We start from the raw sequence: 26,763 nt of genomic DNA on the forward strand, positions 1-26,763 counted from the left end.
AGCAGAAAAAGACCCCCAAAGCATAATGTTTCCACCTCCATGTTTGACGGTGGGGATGGTGTTCTTGGGGTCATAGGCAGCATTCCTCCTCCTCCAAAAACGGGGAGTTGAGTTGATGCCAAAGAGCTCCATTTTGGTCTCATCTGACCACAACACTTTCACCCAGTTGTCCCCTGAATCATTCAGATGTTCATTGGCAAACTTCAGACGGGCATGTCTATGTGCTTTCTTGAGCAGGGGGACCTTGCGGGCGCTGCAGGATTTCAGTCCTTCACTGCGTAGTGTGTTACCAATTGTTTTCTTGGTGACTATGTCCCAGCTGCCTTGAGATCATTGACAAGATCCTCCCGTGTAGTTCTGGGCTGATTCCTCACCGTTCTCATGATCATTGCAACTCCACGAGGTGAGATCTTGCATGGAACCCCAGGCCGAGGGAGATTGACAGTTATTTTGTGTTTTCTCCATTTGCGAATAATCGCACCAACTGTTGTCACCTTCTCACCAAGCTGCTTGGCAATGGTCTTGTTGCCCATTCCAGCCTTGAGTAGGTCTACAATCTTGTCCCTGACATCCTTGGAGAGCTCTTTGGTCTTGGCCATGGTGGAGAGTTTGGAATCTGATTGATTGATTGCTTCTGTGAACAGGTGTCTTTTGTACAGGTAACAAACTGAGATTAGGAGCACTCCCTTTAAGAGTGTGCTCCTAATCTCAGCTCATTACCTGTATAAAAGACACCTGGGAGCCAGAAATCTTTCTGATTGAGAGGGGGTGAAATACTTATTTCCCTCATTAAAATGCAAATAAATTTATAAAAATTTTGACATGCGTTTTTCTGGATTTTTTGTTGTTGTTATTCTGTCTCTCACTGTTCAAATAAACCTACCTTTAAAATTATAGACTGATCATTCTTTGTCAGTGGGCAAACGTACAAAATCAGCAGGGGATCAAATACTTTTTTCCCTCACTGTATATATATATATACAACAATACACACTATAGTAAAAAGTTAAGGAATTAAGAAACATAAAAATATTAGGAAGAGCAATGTTGGAGTCCAGGAGTATAAATAAATACATAAATAAATATATATATTTATCATGCAAACACTGTGCACATATACATTCAATAATGGCAAACCGTCCCTTTACAAGTCAGAATGTTTAATAAACTTTTTGTTTAATAAACTTAATATCAGCTGATATACCAAAGTGCTGTACAGAAACCCAGCCTAAAACCCCAAACAGCAAGCAATGCATGTGAAAGAAGCACGGTGGCTAGGAAAAACTCCCTAGGAAAAACTCCCTAGAAAGGCCAAAAACCTAGGAAGAAACCTAGAGAGGAACCAGGCTATGAGGGGTGGCCAGTCCTCTTCTGGCTATGCCGGGTGGATACACATAGGTGTATTATAAGGCATTATAAAGGTCATTAAAAATGATTATAATATGTACTTCATAGAAACTGTTACCCTTTATAAATTCAAACAACTCACATTTTAATATTCATTATGTCATTTATTCCATATTAAGGGCTCTAACCAAGGAAAAAAACTATTTGTCTCCCTCTTGATGTTGCATGCAGTTCCTCTCTCTCTTCCTCCCTTCCTCTAACCCCTACCTCCCTCTCTTTAACCCCACCCCTCTGACAGAACCAGGAAGTCCACCCCCCTCCCACAAACTCTCTTCTGAGGAAACTAAACTGATCTGAGTCTCTGTGTCGTCTGTCTGTGTGAGAGTGAACAACAGTCCAAATGGCTCAGCAGGGAGCTCTGCTGGACCAGGACCAGTTCTGCTGTTCTCTCTGTCTGGATCTACTGAAGGAGCCGGTGGCTATTCCCTGTGGACACAGTTACTGTAGAATCTGCATTGAGGGCTGCTGGGATCAGGATGTTCTAAAAGGGGTATATAGCTGTCCTCAGTGCAGAGAGACCTTCACCCCAAGGCCTACTCTGAGGAAAAATAACATGTTGACTGAGATTGTGGAGAAACTGAAGAAGACAGGACTCCAGGCTGCTCCCCCTCCTGCTCTGTGCTATGCTGGACCTGGAGATGTGGCGTGTGATGTCTGCACTGGGACCAGAAAGCAGAAAGCCCTCATGTCCTGTCTGGCGTGTCTGGCCTCTTACTGTGAGACTCACCTCCAATCTCACTATGAATCTCCTGCTTTGAAGAAGCACAAGCTGGTCAAAGCCACCACACAACTACAGGAAAAGATCTGCTCTCATCATGACAAACTGCTGGAGGTTTACTGTCGTACCGATCAGCTGTGTATCTGTCTGCTGTGTACAATGGATGAACATAAAGGCCATGATACAGTGTCAGCTGCAGCAGAGAGGACTGAGAAACAGGTAAGACCAGAACAACTTGTTGGTGACTGTCTGATAAACAAAGAATTAAACATGCAGTAGGAACTAAGGCTGTTTGAAAATGAGATCATTCAAATGAAATAGATCCTTATCAGAACAAATATGAACACAAACATTGAGTTTATAGATATGTTAACCCAGATTCTTCAAATGTATCACCATTTTCTAAAGTCTGTTAGGTTCTGAACAGACAGAGTGAAAACTCATTATTCACCCACAGGGTCATACAGCTGCAAAGACAATGTATGATTACACAAGCACATATATTTATAACTTTATACTAGGTGGGATCAACTCCTTACACATCCAGACAGCCAATACCTCTGTTGCTAGGCAGGAACTTAATTGGTTCCTCTCACTGGTGTAGTCATGGCCCTGTCTGATGCTAGAACCTTGGTGGGCGGGGAAGTGTATGTGTGTGAGATAGGACTGTAGTAGGAGGGTCATTGTGGTGGGCCACTGTGGCCCCCCTCCCAGAGGTTTCTTCTCACTTCATCTGTTGACTTGACCTCGTAACGAATTCCTGTCTCCTCCCTAGTTCTGCAGCTGGCCTGCCTTATCAGAGACTAACTAGACTGTTGAATTCCTGGCTCCTCCCTAGTTCTGCAGCTGGCCTGCCTTATCAGAAACTAACTAGACTGTTGAATTCCTGGCTCCTCCCTAGTTCTGCAGCTGGCCTGCCTTATCAGAGACTAACTAGACTGTTGAATTCCTGGCTCCTCCCTAGTTCTGAAACTGGCCTTATCAGAGACTGAAACTAGTTGCCCTTGGTCTCCCTCTTTAGGAACATTAATGTTCAACAACAACATGTTTGAACAGAATATTTCAGCACTTCCCCTTGTCTCACTCAGTAACTTTCCATACACCAAGTTCCTATCCACCCTTCATTGACCCCAACATATACATTCATTATACATGTAAAGTCATCAATACATTCTAGTATGGTAACATGAATAAGTATATTTCAAGTTAGAATCCAACAAGTCAAAAATTATTATTATTATTCACTATCAAAGACCATTATCATTTGTTATCTAACACCATTATCATTTGTTATCAAATACCATTATCATTCGCTATCGAACTCCATTATCATTCGTTATCAAACACCCAATCAGCTCCCTGATTTGTGTACTGTTAAAACTATAATCTTTCACATAACAACATAATGATATAATTTCCCGCAGACACTTCCTCAATCTTTGTATCCCTATCTTCTATGGGACCTATGTCACATTACTATACTATTGATCAACTGGACTAATAAAGCTTGATAGCTCATTGAAGAGTGATTCTCCACAGAGGCAGCTGGGGATGAGTCAGCAGAAGGTCCAGCAGAGATTCCAGGAGAGAGAGAAGGAGCTGAAGGAGCTCCAACAGGCTGTGGAGTCTCTCAAGGTGAGTATTGTTGACCAGAGGAGACACACCATTTCACTTCTCTCCTCCAGTCAGAGAGGGAAGGGCCCCTCTCCAATCCCACTGACCCCACTGTTGGGAACAGGCTGTCTTTCAGAAAATAGACTGTTTAATGTAACCAACGGGATATGAACCCTGGTCTACCGCAGGAGAAACCAACATCTTGACCGTTACACCAAGAGGACATTCCCTATTGGGCCGACACTGATTTTGAAGTCGCAGGCGGGGCTACCTCATCACATAACCATGAGTAACCATGACTGACTCATGTCCCCTATACATTAACATGGAGCTCTCTCTCAATTAAAAGATTCAAAGTAGTGGAATGGGGTAGTGGGTTTTTAATGAATGTAGGGTTAGTTGGAAGGCTGTTTTTTAGTATCATTTGTAAAAATTGTATTAAATGTTTTTTTCCCCTTTTCACATTTTGTTTCGCAAAGTAAAATATATTTATATTATAGTCCAGTATGGGGCGGTAATGCAACATATTGGATGCCAACCGCCGTTAAACTCCAAAGAAGAATATTTATATATATATATATATATAGTTGAATTTGAAAGTATACGTACACCTTAGCAAAATATATTTAAACTCAGTTTTTCACAATTCCTGACATTTAATTCTAGTCAAAATTCCCTGTCTTAGGTCAGTTAGGATCACCACTTTATTTTAAGAATGTGAAATGTCAGAATAATAGTAGAGAGAATTATTTGTTTCAGCTTTTATTTCTTTCATCACATTTCCAGTGGGTGTAACGGCTGCCTTTAGAGAGACTGGACCAAAATGCAGCGGAGTTAGTGTTCATGATATATTTAATGAAACGGAACACTATACAATTACAAAAACAATAAACTGACAGCCAACACAGTCCTGTCAAGTACAAACACTGTAACAAGAACAATTACCCACAACCCCCAAAGGAAAAGTAGGCTACTTATGTGTGACTCCCAATCAGCCACAACCCTCTACAGCTGTGCCTGATTGGAAGTCACACGGCCAAAATAAACGAAACAATCAAAACACACATTCTCTTCTGCCACGTCCTGACCCAACTACACCCTCTACTGGTCAGGACGTGACAGTGGGTCAGAAGTTTGCATACACTCAATTAGTATTGGGTAGCAATGCCTTTAAATTGTTTAACTTGGGTCAAACATGTCGGGTAGCCTTCCACAAGCTTCCCACAATAAGTTGTGTGAATGTTGGCCCATTCCTCCTGACAGAGATGGTGTAACTGAGTCAGGTATGTAGGCCTCCTTGCTCACACACGTTTTTCAGTTCTGCCCACAAATTTTCTATGGGATCGAGGTCAGGGCTTTGTGATGGCCACTCCAATACCTTAACTTTGTTGTCCTTAATTTCTATGGGCTAGGTGGGACCTGCGGGACACACAGCCAGTGAAATAGCATGGCGCGAAATACAAAACAGCAGAAATCTCATAATTTCATTTTCTCAAACAATCAACTATTTTACACCATTTTAAAGATAAACTTCTTGTTAATCTAACAACATTGTCCGATTTCAAAAAGGCTTTACGGCGAAAGCATAAAATTAGATTATGTTAGGACATAAACTTCACAAGAAAAACCACACAGCCATTTTCCAAGTAAGGACATGCATCACAAAAACCAAAAAAACAGCTAAAATATTCACTAGCCTTTGATGATCTTCATCAGATGGCACTCATAGGACTTCATGTTACACAATACATGTATGTTTTGCTCGATAAAGTTCATATTTATATCCAAAAACCCCATTTTACATTGGCGCGTGATGTTCAGAAAATGTATTCCCACCAAAACTAACGGTGAATGTGAACATCAATTTACAAAAATACTCATCATAAATGTTGATAAAATTTACAACAGTTATTGAAAAAATTATATATATACTTCTCCTTAATGCAACCGCTATGTCAGATTTTAAAATAGCTTTACGGAGAAAGCACATTTTGCAATATTCTGAGTACATAGCTCAACCATCAAAGCAAGCTATACAGATACCTGCCAAGTTCTGGGGTCAACTAAACTCAGAATTAGTATTATAAATATTCTCTTACCTTTGCTGATCTTCGTCAGAATGCACTCCCAGGACTGCTACTTCCACAAAAAAATGTTATTTTTGTTCGAAATACTCCATATTTATGTCCAAATACCTTCGCTTTGTTCGTGCGTTCAGATCACTATCCAAAGGCGAGCGTAAATCCAGACACGAAAAGTTTAATAGTTCCATTACCGTTTGTAGAAACATGTCAAACGTTGTTTACAATCAATCCTTAGGGTCTTTTTAACATAAAACATCGATAATATTCCAACCGGACAATAGCGTATTCATTCAAGAAGAAAAAGAAGCAGCGGCGCACCAGACGTGCCTGCGCAGTAAACAACTCACTGGTCCCAGGCAGTCCACTCATTGACTGAGCTCCTATTTTCTGCCCAGTAACAGGAGAAGGATGAAACACGTTTCTAAAGGCTGTTGACAGCCAATGGAAGCTTTAGGAAGTGCAACGAGACCACACAGACACTGTAGTTTTGATAGGGATTCAAAAGAAGAACTACAAATCTCATATTTCCCACTTCCTGGTTGGATTTTTCTCAGGTTTTTGCCTGCCATATGAGTTCTGTTATACTCACAGACATCTTTCAAATAGCTCTGGACACTTCAGAGTATTTTCTATCCAAATCTACTAATAATATGCAAATATTTGACTCTGGGCCCGAGTATTAGGCAGTTTATTCTGGGCATGTTTTTCATCCGAAAATGAAAATACTGCCCCCTATACCTTAAAAAGTTAAGCCATTTTGCCACAACTTTGAAAGTATACTTGGGGTCATTGTCCATTTGGAAGACCCATTTGCGACCAAGCTTTAACTTCCTGACTGATGTCTTGAGATGTTGCTTCAATATATTCACATAGTTTTCTTGCCTCATGATGCCATCTATTTTGTGAAGTGCACCAGTCCCTCCTGCAGCAAAGCACCCCCCACAACATGATGCTGCCACCCCCGTGCTTCATGGTGGGGATGGTGTTCTTTGGCTTGCAAGCCTCCCCTTTTTTCCTCCGAACATAACGATGGTCATTATTGTCAAACGGTTTTGGAGCAGTGGCTTCTTCCTTGCTGAGCGGCCTTTCAGGTTATGTCAATATAGTACTTGTTTTACTGTGGATATAGATACTTTTGTACCTGTTTCCTCCAGCATCTTCACAACGTCCTTTGCTGTTGTTCTGGGATTGATTTGCACTTTTCGCACCAAAGTATGTTCATCTTTAGGGACAGAACGCGTCTCCTTCCTGAGCGATATGATGGCTGCGTGGTCCCATGGTGTTTATACTTGTCACGTCCTGACCCTTTTAAGATGTCATTTTCTATTGTAGAGTAGGTCAGGGCGTGACAGGGGGTGTTTTGGGGTGGGTTTCTATGTTATCTATTTCTATGTGTTTAATCTAGGTTTCTATTTCTATCTTGGGGTTTTTGGGATGATCTCCAATTAGAGGCAGCCGGTCCTTGTTGTCTCCAGCCGTGACAGTACTTGCGTACTATTGTTTGTACAGATGAACGTGGTAACTTAATAACCTCTTAGCTATAGGGGGCAGTATTTCACGGCCGGATGAAAAACGTACCCAAATTAAATGGCCTACTTCTCGGGCCCAGAGTCAAATATTTGCATATTATTAGTAGACTTGGATGGAAAACACTCAGAAGTTTCTAAAACAGTTTGAATGGTGTCTGTGAGTATAACAGAACTCATATGGCAGGCAAAAACCTGAGAAAAAGTCAACCAGGAAGTGAATGATCTGAGAAATGTAGTTCTTCTTTCTAGTCCCTTTCGAAACTACAGTATCTGTGCTGTCACGTGGCACTTTCTAAGGCTTCCATTGGCTGTCTAAAGCCTTAAGAACGTGGTTTGAGCCTTCTCCTGTCTCTGGGCAGATAATAGGAGCTCAGTTACTGAGTGGTCTAGCTGAGGACAAAGAGATTGGATATGCGCGGTCACGAGAGCACACTTTTTTTCTTTTCCTGCTTGAATGAATACACTATTGTCTGGTTGGAATATCATTGCAATTTTATGTAAAAAAATACCATAAAAATTGATTTTAAAAGCATTTGACATGCTTCTAAGTAGGGTAATGGAACATTTTTACTTTTTGTGTCTCGAATTGCACTCGCGCATTACCCTTTGAATAGTGACCTGAACGCACGACCAAAACGGAGGTATTTGGACATAACTATGGATTATTCCGAACAAAAACAACATTTCTTGTGGAAGTAGCAGTCCTGGGAGTGCATTCTGATGAAGATCAGCAAAGGTAATACAATATTTCTAATACTAATTCTGAGTTTAGGTGACCCCGAAGTTGGCGGGTGTCTGAATAGCTAGCCGTGATGGCTGAGCTATGTACTCAGAATATTGAAAAATGTGCTTTCTCCGTAAAGCTATTTTAAAATCTGACACAGCGGTTGCTAACCTCTTACATCTAGACGTTCCGCTAGCGGAACACCTGCTCCAATATCCAATGATAGGCGTGGCGCGAATTACAAATTCCTCAAAAATCCCCAAACTTCAATTTTTAAACATATGACTAACCACACTGTCCGATTTCAAAAAGGCTTTACAGCGAAAGCAAAACATTAGATTATGTCAGCAGAGTACCCAGCCAGAAATAATCAGACACCCATTTTTCAAGCTAGCATATAATGTCACAAAAACCCAGAAGACAGCTAAATGCAGCACTAACCTTTGATGATCTTCATCAGATGACACGGCTAGGACATTATGTTATACAATACATGCATGTTTTGTTCAATCAAGTTCATATTTATTTCAAAAACCAGCTTTTTACATTAGCATGTGACGTTCAGAACTAGCATTCCCACCGAACACTTCCGGTGAATTTACTAAATTACTCACGATAAACGTTCACAAAAAACATAACAATTATTTTAAGAATTATAGATACAGAACTCCTTTATGCAATCGAGGAGTCCGATTTTAAAATAGCTTTTCGGTGAAAGCACATTTTGCAATATTCTGAGTAGATAGCTCGCCATCACAGGCTAGCTATTTTGACACCCACCAAGTTTGACCCTCACCAAACTCAGATTTACTATAAGAAAAATTGGATTACCTTTGCTGTTCTTCGTCAGAATGCACTCCCAGGACTTCTACTTCAATAACAAATGTTGGTTTGGTTCAAAATAATCCATAGTTATATCCAAATAGCGGCGTTTTGTTCGTGCGTTCAAGACACTATCCAAGGGTGACGAAGGGTTACGCGCCCGACGTGTTTCGTGACAAAACATTTCTAAATATTCCATTACCGTACTTCGAAGCATGTCAACCGCTGTTTAAAATCAATTTTTATGCTATTTTTCTCGTAAAAAAAGCGATAATATTCCGACCGGGAGTCGTTGTTTTCGTTCAAAGACGAAAGAATAAAAACATGGAGTCGGCTCGTGCACGCACCTCCAGTCTCTGTTCTCTGATCGACCACTATCTAAATGCGCTAGTGTTTTTCAGCAAGGGCCTGCAAAGACATCATTCAGCTTTTTGCCGCCTTCTGCGAGCCTATGGGAGCCGTAGGAAGTGTCACTTTACAGCAGAGATCCCCTGTTTTGGATAGAGATGATCAAGAAGGCCAAGAAATGGTCAGAGAGGGCGCTTCCTGTTTGGAATCTTCTCAGGTTTTGGCCTGCCAAATGAGTTCTGTTATACTCACAGACACCATTCAAACAGTTTTAGAAACTTTGGAGTGTTTTCTATCCAAAGCTAATAATTATATGCATATTCTAGTTTCTGGGCAGGAGTAATAATCAGATTAAATCGGGTACGTTTTTTATCTGGCCGTGAAAATACTGCCCCCTATCCATAACAGGATAAAGGAGTAGTCTATCTGTAATTCTTAAAATAATTGTTATGTATTTTGTCAACGTTTATGATGAGTATTTTTGTAAATTCACCGGAAGTTTTTGGTGGGAAATACATTTTCTGAACATCAAGCGTCAATGTAAAATGCTGTTTTTGGATATAAATGTGAACTTTATCGAACAAAACAGACATGTATTGTGTAACATAATGTCCTAGGAGTGTCATCTGATGAAGATCGTCAAAGGTTAGTGCATAATTTAGCTGTGTTTTCGGTTTCTGTGACATATACCCTTGCTTGGAAAATGGCTGTGTGATTATTTGTGTCTATGTACTCTACCAACATAATCTAATGTTTTGCTTTCGCTGTAAAGCCTTTTTGAAATCGGACAATGTGGTTAGATTAAATAAAAGACTGCTGTTATAACTTTCAGACTGCCATTGTTTTGGGGAAATAGGGACATGTCTGTCTATTTCTCCAATGATCTCTAATAGATGTATTTATTTTAATGGTTTGAAGTTCTACACCATTTTAATCAGGATAACCTATTATTTCTAATGATGTAAGTTTGGGCAGCGGACAATGCTGTAACCAATTGATAATAGTTAATACGTATATAATAAAATACTCCTGAAACTCTGAGGTCGTCCCATTGTTTCCTAGAGGGGAAATATAGGTATGTCTGTTTATTTCACTAAATATCTCACAATGTGTATATTTAGATGTATTCATGTCAGACACCATTTTAATCAGGAGAATCTCCTCTTTCTAATGACATAAGGTTGGACAGCGTCCTCTGCTGTCATCGATCGCTAGACCAGAAATAGTCAGAAGTTGCCATTTCTTTGCTACTTCCTGGTAATGCAGATATAAACACACTTGGCACCATCGTGGTGCGGATGTTCACTTTCTACACCAGTTGTTATTTTAAATTTTCGTCCTAAGAACGGGTTTTAAATGGTGCCATTTAGGGAAAATTGAATTCTAAGAATCATTCCAGTCAGAAGAGACTCGTTTCAATTCATTTGCTATGGCCTCGCTAGTGTTCCAGCTCAGCCAATGTTCTTTGGACGTTTTGACTCGTTCTATTGTCCAGCCTACTAGGACTCAGGGGGCAGAGGCTGGGTCTAGCTCTGCTACGGGGCAGGCTACTGGAGGGGGGACCAGGAGGGAGGAAAGTAGAGCAGGGCCAAGCAGTGTTCTGTACCTGCCTGTCCAGGAGGGAGGACAAGGCCTGGTGGACCTGGAGAGCAGGGTGGCAGCGTTCTGACTCAAAGCAGCAGAGAGGTTACTGTACCTACTGTCTCTCTCTCCATCTCTCTCTCTGAAACAGCGCTCTGCACAAGCAGCAGTGGAGGACAGTGATCAGATCTTTACTGAGCTGATCCGCTCCATTGAGAGAAGGAGCTCTGAGGTGAAGGAGCTGATCAGAGCCCAAGTGAAGGCTCAAGTGAGTCAAGCTGAAGGACTCCTGGAGCAACTGAAGCAGGAGATAGCTGAGCTGAGGAAGAGAAGCACTGAGCTGGAGCAGCTCTCACACACAGAGGATCACATCCATTTCCTCCAGGTAACTAAACTGTCTTGTTACATGTGATATGAAATTAACTTAATGTGAAACTATTGATCTCAATCATTATTTTGTCCTATCTGTTTGTCATTCTCTCTGTGTCTCCCTCTCTCTGTGTGTCTCTCTGTCCCTGGCTCTTTGTATGTGTCTCCCTCTCTCTCTCTCTGTCCCTGGCTCTTTGTATGTGTCTCCCTCTCTCTCTCTCTGTCCCTGGCTCTTTGTATGTGTCTCCCTCTCTCTCTCTCTGTCCCTGGCTCTTTGTATGTGTCTCCCTCTCTCTCTCTCTGTCCCTGGCTCTTTGTATGTGTCTCCCTCTCTCTCTCTCTGTCCCTGGCTCTTTGTATGTGTCTCCCTCTCTCTCTCTCTCTCTCTGTCCTTGGCTCTTTGTATGTGTCTCCCTCTCTCTCTCTCTCTCTCTGTCCCTGGCTCTTTGTATGTGTCTCCCTCTCTCTCTCTCTGTCCCTGGCTCTTTGTATGTGTCTCCCTCTCTCTCTCTCTTTCCCTAGCTCTTTGTATGTCTCCCTCACTCTCTCTCTCTGTCCCTGGCTCTTTGTATCTCTCTCTCTCTCTCTCTCTCTGTGGCTCTTTGTATCTCTCTCTCTCTCTCTCTCTCTCTCTCGGTCTATCTCTCTCTCTGGCTCTCTGTGTGTGTCTCTGTGTGTGGCTGTCTCTCTGTGTGTGTGGCTGTCTCTCTGTGTGTGGCTCTCTCTCTGGCTCTCTCTCTCTCTCTGGCGCGCTCTCTCTCTGGCTCTCTCTCTGGCTCTCTGTGTGTGTCTCTGTGTGTGGCTCTCTCTCTCTCTGTGTTTGTCTCTGTCTCTCTGTGTGTGGCTCTCGCTCTCTCTGTGTGGCTCTCTCTCTGGCTCTCTGTGTGGCTCTCTCTCTGGCTCTCTGTGTGGCTCTCTGTGTTTGTCTCTGTGTGTGTGTGTCTCTCTCTCTGTGTGTCGCTCTCTCTCTGTGTGTCGCTCTCTCTCTCTGTGTGTGGCTCTCTCTCTCTGTGCGTGTCTCTCTCTCTCTGTGTGTGGCTCTCTCTCTGTGTGTCTCTCTCTCTCTGTGTGTGGCTCTCTCTCTCTGTGTGTTGTTCTCTCTCTCTCTGGCTCTTTCTCTCTCAAATTCTTTTAAAATTCAAATTCAAGCTGCTTTATTGGCATGTTAAACATTGTGTCAATATTGCCAAAGCAACAATGTATACAATATACATTGTAATAAAATTATAAACAATAACAAATAATAATTTAAAATGGTAGTAAATAATAACACAAAATTAAATACAAAAATAACAACAATATATGTAATTTTTTATAGAAATGTAATAAATATAAAAAGCTAAACATGGAAAATGAAACTATAACACAACTAAATAACTCACTTTCACCATTACATCAACACTACAACTACCATCATTACTACTACTACCACCACCATCATTACTACTACTACCACTGTCATCATTACTACTACTAAAACCAAACTCATTACAACTACTACTACCATCATCATTAATACGACAACTAAAACCAACACTACTACTACTACTACTACTACTACTACTACTACTACTACTACTACTACTACCACCATCATTACTACTACTACTACTACCATCATCACTACTACTGTCATGTCCTGACCCTAGTAAGATGTCATTTTCTATAGTAGAGTAGGTCAGGGCGTGACAGGGGGTGTTTTGTGTTTTTCTGTTTTCTATTTCTATGTTTAGTTCTAGTTTTTCTATTTCTATGTTGGGGTTGTTTGGGGTTGATCTCCAATTGGAGGCAGCTGGTCCTCGTTACCTCTAATTGGAGATCATATTTAAGTTGGGGTTTGTCTATGAGGTTTTGTGGGTATTTGTTTTCCGTTTTGTCAAGTGTACCTGACGGAACTGTTGGCTGTCGTTTTGTTGTTTTGTTTAAGTGTCTTCATTAAAACCTCTTGCATTTAGACGTTCCGCTAGCGGCACCTCGTTCCGCCAGCGGAACCCCTAGCCAACAGCCAATGGGATTGCATGGCGATTATGTTAGGATACAACCACACCAAAAAACAACACAGCCATTTTCTTAGCAAGGACAGCCATTTTCAAAGCAAGGTTAGTCGTCCAAAAGCACAAAACCAGCTAAAATTATGCACTAACCTTTGACGATCTTCATCAGATGACAGGACATTATGTTAGACAATACATGCATTTTTTTGTTCCATCAAGTTCATATTTATATCCAAAAAACCCATTTTACATTGGCGCGTGACGTTCAGAAAATGTATTCACCCCAAAATATCCGGTGAATTTACAAAAATACTCATCATAAACGTTGACAAAATACATAACAATTATTTTAAGAATTATAGTACTCTTTTATGCACCGCTTTGTCAGATTTCAAAATAACTTTACGTAGAAAGCACATTGTTCAATATTCTGAGTACTGAGCACCATGCTATTCAGTTAGCCATCCAGCCACGGCATCCCCAAAACGCTGAAATATGTAAAAAATATTATCTTACCTTTGCTGATCTTCGGCTGAATGCACTCGGAAGATCTCCCACTTCCACAAGAAATGTTCATTTGTTCGATAAAGTCCATCATTTATGTCGAAATAAATCCGTTTTGATGGCGCGTCCAGATCCCCATTCCAAAATGCATCTATCCACCGTCGACGAAAAGTTATAAAGTTCCCTCAGCGTTTGCTGAAACATGTCAAACATGTTCACATTCAATCTTTAGAGTATTATCGTAGAATTGCGATAATATTCCAACCGGACAATAGCAGATTCATTACAAAATAAAAATAAAAATGGCTAATCCTTCATGAGTGCGTGCGAGGTAAGGCAATGACCCCAGCCAGAACATTTACTCTTCCGGGTATTATTCAATCAAATTGTATTCTAGAAGCCTCAAACGAGGTTCTAATGACTGTTGACATCTAGTGGAAGCCTTAGGAAGTGCAATATGACATCACAGACACTGTAGTTTAGATAGAAAATCATTTCAAATGACTACAGCCATCTGAGGTCAAACTTCCTGTTCGGATTTTTCTCAGGTTGTTGCCTGCCATATGAGTTCTGTTATACTCACAGACATCATTCAAACAGTTTTAGAAACTTCAGTGTTTTCTATCCAAATCTACTAATAATATGCATATTCTAGTTCCTGGGCCCGAGTAGAAGGCCATTTAATTTGGGAACGTTTTTAATCCGGCCGTGAAAATACTGCCCCCTATAGTGAAGAGGTTAAAGTCAAGAAATGAGCACTCTACACGCTGCGTCTTGGTCACCTTTATACGACCCCTGTTATAACTACTACTACCATCATCATTACTATTACTACCACCACCATCATTACTACTACTACTACCATCATCATTACTACTACCACTAAAACCAACACTACTACTACTACTACTACTACTACTACTACTACTACTAACACCAACATCATTACTACCACTACTACTACTACCATCATTATAACTACTAATACCATCATCATTACTACTATTACTACCATCATTACTACTACTACCATCATTATTACTACTACTACCATCATCATTACTACTACCATCATCATTGCTACAAAGACTACCACCACCATCATTACTACTACTACTACCATCATTATTACTACTACTACCATCATCATTACTACTACCATCATCATTGCTACAACGACTACTACCACCATCATTACTACTACTACTACCATCATTATTACTACTACTACCATCATCATTACTACTACCATCATCATTACTACCACTACTACTACAAACATCATTACTACTACTACTACCACCATTATTACTACTTCTTCCATCATCATTACTACTACCATCATCATTACTACTACTATAACTACCATCATCATTACTACTACAACTACCATCATTACTACTACTAATATCATCACTACTACTACTACCATCATTACCACTACTAGTACCATAAGCATTACTACTACTACCACCAGCATTACTCCTACGACTACCATCACTACTATTACTACCATCATTACTACTACCACTACCATCATTACTAATACTACTACCATCATTACTATTACTACCACCACCATTACTACTACTACCACCATCATTACTCCTACTACTATCATCACTACTACTACTACCATCATTACTACTAATAGTACCATCAGCATTACTACTACTACAACCACCATCATTACTCCTACTACTATCATCACTACTACTACTGCCATCATTGCTACTACTACACTCATCATTACTACTACTACTATTACCATCGTTACAACTACTATCATCATTACTACTACTACTAGCATCATTACTACTACTACTACTACCATCATTACTACTACTACCATCATTACTACTACTACTACTAATACTACCATCATTACTACTACTACTACCACCATCATTACTACTACTACTACCACCATCATTACTACTACTACTACTACCACCATCATTAGTACTACTACCATCATCCTCATTACTACTACCACTACTACTACTACTACTACTATCATCATCATTACTTCTACCACTACTACCATTATTAATACTACTACTACCATCAGCATTACTACAATTACTACTGCTATTGCTACTAATACTACCATCATTATGACTACAACTACTATCATCATCATTACTACTACTACTACTACCATCATTAATACTACTACTACCATCAGCATTACTACAATTACTACTGTCATTGCTACTACTACTATCATCATTACTATTACTACTACTATCATCACTACTACTACCACCATCATTAATACTACTGCTACTACCACTACTTCATCATCATTTCTACTACTACTACTACCAATATTACTAATATTGCCATCATCATTACTACTATTACTACTTCTACTACTACTACCACAGTCATTTCAACTACTACTACTACTACCACCTTCATCATTACTACTATTACTACCTTCAGCATTAATACTACTACCATCATCATTACTATTACTACTACCATCATCATTACCATTACTTCAAATACCATTTTCATTACTACTTCTACTTCTACCATCATTACTACGACTACCATCGTCATTACTACTACTACTACTACTACTACCATCATTACTACTACTACCATCATTACAATTACTAATACTAGCATTATTACTACTACCACCACCATCATTACTACGACTACTATCGTAATTACTACTACTTCTTCCATAATTACAACTACTACTAGCATCATTACTAATACTACTAGCCTCATTACTACTACTACTACTACTACTACTACTATCATAATTACTACTACTTCTTCCATAATTACAACTACTACTACCATCATTACTACTACTACCAGCACCATAATTACTACAAATACTACCATCATTACTACTACTATCATCATTACTACTACTACCACTACCATCAGCATTACTACTACTACTACCACCATCAACATTACTAATATTACCGCCATCATTACTTCTACTACTACTACTACTACTACCACTATCATCATTACTACTACTACTACTACCATCATCATTACTACTATTACTGCCATCATTTTACTACTACCATCATCATTACTACTACTACCATCATCATTACTACTATTACTACCATCAATGCTACTACTACTACTACTACCATCATTACTACTACTACTAGCAGCATTACTACTACTACCACCATCATCATTACTACTACTACTACTGCTAATACCATCATTACTACTACTACTACTACTAGCATCATTACTACTACAACTATCAACATTACTACTACTACCACCACCACCATCATTACTACTACTACTACTACTACTACTACTAATATCATAATTAGTACTACTACTTCCATCATTACAACTACTACTAGCATTATTACTACTACTTCCAGCATCATTACAACTACTACTACCATCATTAGTATTACAACTACTACCATAATTACTACTACTACTATCATCATTACTACTACTACTACCAAATTAACTACTACTACTACCACCATCATTACTACTACAACTACTACCACCAAAATTACTACTACTACTACCACCATCATTAGTACTACTACTCTCATCATCATTACTACTACCACTAGTAACTAGTACTACTGCTACTACTACTATCACCATCATTACTACTACCACTACTACTACTTTTATCATCATCATCATCATTACTTCTACCACTACTACTACCATCATTACTACTACTACTACTACTACTATCATCATCATTACTACTCCTACTATCATCATCATTACTACTCCTACTACCACCATCATTACTACTACTTCTAATACCATCAGCATTACTACTATTACTACCGTCATTGCTACTACTACCATCATTACTATTACTACTACTATCATCACTACTACTACTACTACTACTACTACCTTCAGCATTAATACTACTACTACTACTATCATCATTACTACTACTACCATCTTCATTACTACGACTACTACCATCATCATTACTACTACTACTACTACTACTACTACTATCATTACTGCTACTACTATGATCAATACTACTACTACCATCATCACTACTACAACCATCACATCATTACCACTACTACTACTACTATCATCATTACTACTACTACTACTACTACTATCATTACTGCTACTACTATGATCAATACTACTGCTACCATCATCACTACTACAACTATCACCATCATTACCACTACTACTAATACCATTTTCATTACTACTTCTAATTCTACCATCATTACTACTCCTACCATCATCATTACTACTACTACTACTACCATCATTACTACTACTACTACTACTAGCATCATTACTACTACTACTATCATCATTACCACTACTTCCGCCATCATTACTACTATTACTACTACTACTACAACTACTACTATCATAATTACTACTACTACTTCCATCATTACAACTACTACTAGCATCATTACTACTACCACAACCATCATTACTACTGCTACCACCACCATAATGATTACTAATACTACCATCATTACTACTACTAGCATCATTACTACTACTACTACTACCACCATTACTACTACTACCATCATCATTACTACTACTACTATCATCAATACCACTACTGCTACCATCATCACTTCTACGACTATCAGCAATACTTCTACTACTATCATCATTACTACTACTGCTACCATCATCATTACTACTACTGCTACCATCATCATTACTACTACTACTACCATCATCATTACTACTACTACTACCACCACCATTACTACTACTACCATCATCATTACTACTACTACAACCGCCATCATAACTCCTACTACTATCATCAATACCTCTACTGCTACATCATCATTACTACTACCACTAAAGCCATCATTACTCCTACTACTATCATCAATACGACTACTGCTACCATCATCACTTCTACTACTATCAGCCTTACTTCTACTACTACCATCATTACTACTACTACTTCCATCATTACTACTACTTATGCTACCATCATCATTACTACTACTGCTACCATCCTCATTACTACTACTACTACCACCACCATCATTACTACTACTACTACCATCACTACTCCTACTACTATCATCATCATTACTACTACTACTACTACTACTACTACTACTACTACTACTACCACCACCATCATTACCACTACTACCATGATTACTACTACTACCACCATTACTACTACTACCATCATCATTACTACTACTACTAACGCCATCATTACTCCTACTACTATCATCAATACCACTACTGCTACCATCATCACTTCTACGACTATCAGCATTACTTCTACTACTACCATCATTACTACTACCGCTACCATCATCATTACTACTACTACTACTACTACCATCATTACTACTACTGCTACCATCATCATTACTAGTACTGCTACCATCATCATTACTACTACTACTACCATCATCATTACTACTACTACTACCACCACCATTACTACTACTACCATCATCATTACTACTACTACTACCGCCATCATTACTCCGACTACTATCATCAATACCACTACTGCTACCATCATTACTTCCACTACTATCAGCATTACTTCTACTGCTACCATCATCATTACTACTACTACTACCACCACCATCATTACTACTACTATTACTGCTACTACCATCACTACTACTACTACTATCATCATCATTACTACTACTACTACTACTACTACTATTACTGCTACTACCATCATTACCACCACCATCATTACCACTACTACCACCACCATCATTACCACTACTACTACTACTACCATCAACATTACTCATATTACCGCTATCATTTTACTACTACTACTACCATTGTCATTGCTACTATTACTACTACCATCATTACTACTACTACCATCATAATTACTACTACTACCGTCATCTTTACTACTACTACAGCCTTCATCATTACTACCATCACTACCATCATTGCTACTACTACTACCATCATTACTATTACTACTACTATCATCACTACTCCTACCACTATCATTTCAACTACTACTAATACCAATATTACAACTATTGCCGCCATTTTACCACTACTACTACTTCTACTACTACTACCCTAATCTTTTCGACTACTACTTCTTCCTTCATCAGTACTGCTACTACTACTACCACAATCATTTCTACTACTACTACTAACTTCAGCATTAATACTACTATCATTACCATAACTACTACTACTACCCACAGCACTACTACTACTACCAGCATCATTACCACTACTATCATCATTACTACTACTACTACTACTATCATTATTGCTACTATTACCATCAATACCACTACTACCATAATCACTACTACTACCACCACCACCACCATCATTACCACTACTACTAATACTATCATCATAACTACTTCTACTACTACCATCATTACTACTACTACCATCATCATTACTAATACTACTACTACCATCATTGCTACTACTACAATCATCATTACTACTACTACCGCCATCATTACTACTACTACTACTACCATCATCACTACTACTACTACTACTACTATCATCATTACTACTACTACTACTACTACTACAGTCATCATTACGACTACTACCGCCATCATTACTACTACTACTACTACTACTACTACTACCATCATTACTACTACTACTACTACTATCAGCATTACTACTACTACTATCAGCATTACTACTACTACTATCATCATTACTACTACTACTATCATCATTACTACTACTACTATCATCATTACTACTACTACTACTATCATCATTACTACTACTTCTACCTTCATCAGTACTACTACTACTACTACCACAATCATTTCTACTACTACTACTAACTTCAGCATTAATACTACTATCATTACCATAACTACTAATACTACCCACAGCACTACTACAACTACCAGCATCATTACCACTACTATCATCATTACTACTACTACTACTACTACTATCATTATTGCTACTATTACCATCAATACTACTACTACCATAATCACTACTACTACCACCACCACCACCATCATTACCACTACTACTAATACTATCATCATAACTACTTCTACTACTACCATCATTACTACTACTACCATCATCATTACTAATACTACTACTACCATCATTGCTACTACTACAATCATCATTACTACTACTACCGCCATCATTACTACTACTACTACTACCATCATCACTACTACTACTACTACTACTATCAGCATTACTACTACTACTATCAGCATTACTACTACTACTATCATCATTACTACTACTACTATCATCATTACTACTACTACTATCATCATTACTACTACTACTACTATCATCATTACTACTACTTCTACCTTCATCAGTACTACTACTACTACTACCACAATCATTTCTACTACTACTACTAACTTCAGCATTAATACTACTATCATTACCATAACTACTAATACTACCCACAGCACTACTACAACTACCAGCATCATTACCACTACTATCATCATTACTACTACTACTACTACTACTATCATTATTGCTACTATTACCATCAATACTACTACTACCATAATCACTACTACTACCACCACCACCACCATCATTACCACTACTACTAATACTATCATCATAACTACTTCTACTACTACCATCATTACTACTACTACCATCATCATTACTAATACTACTACTACCATCATTGCTACTGCTACAATCATCATTACTACTACTACCGCCATCATTACTACTACTACTACTACTACCATCATCACTACTACTACTACTACTATCATCATTACTACTACTACTATCATCATTACTACTACTACTATCATCATTACTACTACTACTATCATCATTACTACTACTATCATCATTACTACTACTACTACTATCATCATTACTACTACTACTACTACTATCATCATTACTACTACTACTATCATCATTACTACTACTACTACTATCATCATTACTATTACTACTATCATCATTACTATTACTACTATCATCATTACTACTACTACTACTACTACTATCATCATTACTACTATTACTACTACTATCATCATTACTACTACTACTACTACTATCATCATTACTACTACTACTACTACTATCATCATTACTATTACTACTACTATCATCATTACTACTACTACCACTACTACTATCATCATTACTACTACTACTACTACTACTATCATCATTACTACTACTACTACCATCATTACTACTACTACTACTACTACTACTACTACTACTACTACTACTACTACTATCATCATTACTACTACTACTATCATCATTACTACTACTACCATCATTACTACTACTACTACTACCATCATTACTACTACTACTACTACCGTCTTTACTACTACTACTACTACTATCATCATTACTACTACTACTACTACTACTACTATCATCATTACTATTCCTACTACCATCAGTACTACTACTACCATCATCATTACTACTACTACTATCATCATCATAATTACTACTACTACCACCATCTTTACTACTACTACAGCCTTCATCATTACTACCATCACTACCATCATTGCTACTACTACTACCGTCATTACTATTACTACTACTATCATCACTACTCCTACCACTATCATTTCAACTACTACTAATACCAATATTACAACTATTGCCGCCATTTTACCACTACTACTACTTCTACTACTACTACCACAATCATTTCGACTACTACTTCTACCTTCATCATTACTACTACTACTACTACCACAATCATTTCTACTACTACTACTAACTTCAGCATTAATACTGCTATCATTACCATTACTACTACTACTACCCAAAGCACTACTACCAGCATCATTAACACTACTATCATCATTAATACTACTACTACTACTACTATCATTATTGCTACTATTACCATCAATACTACTACTACCATAATCACTACTACTACCACCACCATTACCACTACTACTAATACTATCATCATAACTACTTCTACTACTACCATCATTACTACTACTACCATCATCATTACTAATACTAATACTACTACCATCATCACTACTACTACTACTACTATCATCATTACTACTACTACTACTATCATCATTACTACTACTACTACTACTACTACAATCATCATTATGACTACTACTGCCTTCAGTACTACTACTACTACTACTACTACTACCATCATCACTACTACTACTACTACTATCATCATTACTACTACTACTATCATCATTACTACTACTACTACTATCATCATTACTACTACTACTACTATCATCATTACTACTACTACTACTACCATCATCATTACTACTACTACTATCATCATTACTACTACTACTACTATCATCATTACTACTACTACTATCATCATTACTACTACTACTACTACTATCATCATTACTATTACTACTATCATCATTACTACTACTACTACTACCATCATTACTACTACTACTACTACTACTACCATCATTACTGCTACTACTATCATCATTAGTACTACTACTACTACTACTATCATCATTACTACTACTACTACTACTACAACTACTACTACTACTATCATCATTACTACTACTACTACTACTATCATCATTACTATTACTACTATCATGATTACTATTACTACTATCATCATTACTACTACTACTACTACTACTACTACTACCATCATTACTACTACTACTACTACCATCATTACTACTACTACTACTACCATCATTACTACTACTACTACTACTACTATCATTACTACTACTACTACTATCATCATTACTACTACTACTACTACTACTACTACTACTACTATCATCATTACTATTACTACTATCATCATTACTATTACTACTATCATCATTACTATTACTACTATCATCATTACTATTACTACTATCATCATTACTACTACTACTACTATCATCATTACTATTACTACCATTATCATTACTATTACTACCATCATCATTACTACTACTACTACCACCACATCATTAAACTGCAATTAAACTCTCTCTCTCTGTCTCTCTCTCTCTCTTGGTCTCTCTCTCTTGGTCTCTCTGTTTTTGTCTCTCTCTCTCTCTCTCTTTGTCTCTCTCTCTTTGTCTCTCTCTCTTTGTCTCTCTCTCTCTTTGTCTCTCTCTCTTTGTCTCTCTCTCTCTCCAGAGTTATCAGTCTGTCTCCAATACCAGTGTATCTTCAGACTTACCCAGCATCGTTGTCCGTCCTCTTCAGTACTTTGGAGATGTGAGTAAGACTGTGTCTGAACTGAGAGAGAAACTAGAAGACTTCCTTAAAGGAGAATGGACCAAGATCTCCACTACAGGTGTGTTGAAAATAATAAGAACATCAACTTTAGACCATTGAAAGTTCCCTACTAGTCATATACATGTGGAATATGGTATGATGATAACATTCCCTCTCTCTGTCAATGTGTTTGTGTGTCTGTAGTGAATATAGTGGATGTTGTACTGCCTCCAGAGCCCAAGACCAGAGAACAGTTGTTACAATGTGAGTCTCTTTATTGTAAAGTAACTAACAGTCTCTTTTTACTGACACTCCTAACAATCCCTCTAGAAATATATAGCAATATTAGATCTAATCAAAGACTGGGTATCTGACTCCTCATATTTCTCTGATTTGATCTCTGCTGTGCTCTAATCAAAGACAGGGTAGATACAGTATCTGACTTAACTTATTGTTCTAACTCCCCTCATTGGTCTCTGCTCTGCTCTTCTCCCAGATTCCTGTCAGCTCACACTGGACCCAAACACAGCACACACACGCCTCTCTCTGTCTGAAGGGAACAGAAAGGTGACCTATACATACAAAGTCCAACCATATCTTGATCATCCAGACAGATTCACAAACATCTACCAGGTTCTATGTAGAGAGGGTCTGTCTGGACGCTGTTATTGGGAGGTGGAGTGGAGTGGGCAGTGGGTTATTACAGCAGTCTCATATAAAAACATCAGCAGAATAGAGACAGATATTAGATTTGGATTCAATAACAAGTCCTGGAGTTTACAGTACTATAGTGGTGATTATTGGTTCAGACACAATCATGTTGAGACTAAAGTATCAGGCCCTCAGTCCTCCAGAGTGGGAGTGTACCTGGATCACAATGCAGGTAGTCTGTCCTTCTACAGTGTCTCAGACACAATGACCCTCCTCCACAGAGTCCAGGCCACATTCACTCAGCCTCTCTATCCTGGGTTTTGGCTCAATTATTCTAATGATACTGCTGAGCTGGTTAAACTGTAGTAGGGTCCACATAGATACTAGTCATGCTGGTGTAGTCTATAGCTGAGCTGGTTAAACTGTAGTAGGGTCCACATAGATACTAGTCATGCTGGTGGTGATGGTCACCAGATATAATGGTTTGTTTTTCTGTTCAATAATTTGTCTGACTGTATAGTTGAATTAAAATGTAATATACTTATTTTAATCAAATACAATGTTTTAATCTTGTACATTTCCATGAATCATGATGTATGGTGTTGATGTATATTGGTTGTCATTCAGAACCATTGATATGTTTTCTCAGTTGGTTCTCTGTCTCTAAGTAATTCTCCTCAGTGGCATTCAACAGGTAGTATCACTAACTAACTAACTAAACTATATGGACTGGTTTCCCAGACACAGATTAATCCTAGTCCTGGACTAAAAAGTATGGTCAATGTAGATGTCCAGGAAACCGGCCCTAAATGTGTCATCTTTCATCCTCCCATACTGCTCAGTCCAGCAACATTAAACCTGTCCAGCAGGTGGTGCTATTGACCAAACAATAAAACCAGCAGATATCTTGACTTGCCACTCAGTATATCAGTAATGTTCAGAATAGTACTTTAATATCATTGGAGATTGATGGTCTTTTTAATCCACTATCCAGAGTCAGGAACAGATGAAGTTAGGTCTGCTACTGTTCAGTGATTAAATATGATTTATGGTGATGGGAAATAAAAAATACAACACTAAACTTCATCTAGTAATAGTTGTCCTTTGTTATTTATTCCAAGGTGTGTCTTTAACTTGTAAATGGATTGTGTGGAGGTGAGCTAGTGGTGTGGCTGATAGAATATAATGTAAAGGGAGGATGGGAGGGTAAATTGTAAAAATCTCTACAACTTTACCTGTTGTTCTGTCTCTCTCTAAACCGTATAGAAAGCAGACAACCTCAATATGGTTTCATTCCTGTAGTTATCAGAACACATGGGGTGTGTCCCAATTATATCTCCTTTCTAAGTGTGAACTTGTCCACTTCCCTTCATGGATTTAAAGGAAATGACTGGTATATGCGAACTCCCTCTACCCCATGCCAACACCAATCCAAGGCCTTTACATTTGTGAGGAGTAGTGAAGGAATGCTACACTTCAGGAGGAAGGAGAGATTATTGGGACGCCCCCATGGAGAGATGATAGAGGGATGTGAAAGAGGAGAGAGGTAATGGTTGTACTCCCCCATGGAGAGATGATAGAGGGATGTGAAAGAGGAGAGAGGTAATGGTTGTACTCCCCCATGGAGAGATGATAGAGGGATGTGAAAGAGGAGAGAGGTAATGGTTGTACTCCCCCATGGAGTGATGATAGAGGGATGTGAAAGAGGAGAGAGGTAATGGTTGTACTCCCCCATGGAGAGATGATAGAGGGATGTGAAAGAGGAGAGAGGTAATGGTTGTACTCCCCCATGGAGAGATGATAGAGGGATGTGAAAGAGGAGAGAGGTAATGGTTGTACTCCCCCATGGAGAGATGATAGAGGGATGTGAAAGAGGAGAGAGGTAATGGTTGTACTCCCCCATGGAGAGATGATAGAGGGATGTGAAAGAGGAGAGAGGTAATGGTTGTACTCCCCCATGGAGTGATGATAGAGGGATGTGAAAGAGGAGAGAGGTAATTGTTGTACTCCCCCATGGAGAGATGATAGAGGGATGTGAAAGAGGAGAGAGGTAATGGTTGTACTCCCCCATGGAGAGATGATAGAGGGATGTGAAAGAGGAGAGAGGTAATGGTTGTACTCCCCCATGGAGAGATGATAGAGGGATGTGAAAGAGGAGAGAGGTAATGGTTGTACTCCCCCATGGAGAGAT

The 26,763-nt window shown here is 38.6% G+C and overlaps 1 protein-coding gene across 1 annotated transcript; it reads left to right on the forward strand.

Annotated features, from left to right (window-relative positions):
- Positions 1 to 1,670: 1,670 nt before the first annotated feature.
- Positions 1,671 to 25,489, forward strand: LOC106584665 (tripartite motif-containing protein 16). The gene is made up of 6 exons (XM_014170166.2): positions 1,671 to 2,344; positions 3,665 to 3,760; positions 10,979 to 11,212; positions 23,841 to 24,000; positions 24,126 to 24,185; positions 24,418 to 25,489. Exons 1-6 carry the CDS (start codon positions 1,748 to 1,750, stop codon positions 24,936 to 24,938), a joined length of 1,668 nt encoding a protein of 555 aa, XP_014025641.1. The 5' UTR covers positions 1,671 to 1,747; the 3' UTR covers positions 24,939 to 25,489.
- The last annotated feature ends 1,274 nt before the right edge of the window (positions 25,490 to 26,763 follow it).

This window comes from Salmo salar, chromosome ssa23 (assembly GCF_905237065.1).
Source record: "Salmo salar chromosome ssa23, Ssal_v3.1, whole genome shotgun sequence".
Lineage (NCBI taxonomy): Eukaryota > Metazoa > Chordata > Actinopteri > Salmoniformes > Salmonidae > Salmo > Salmo salar.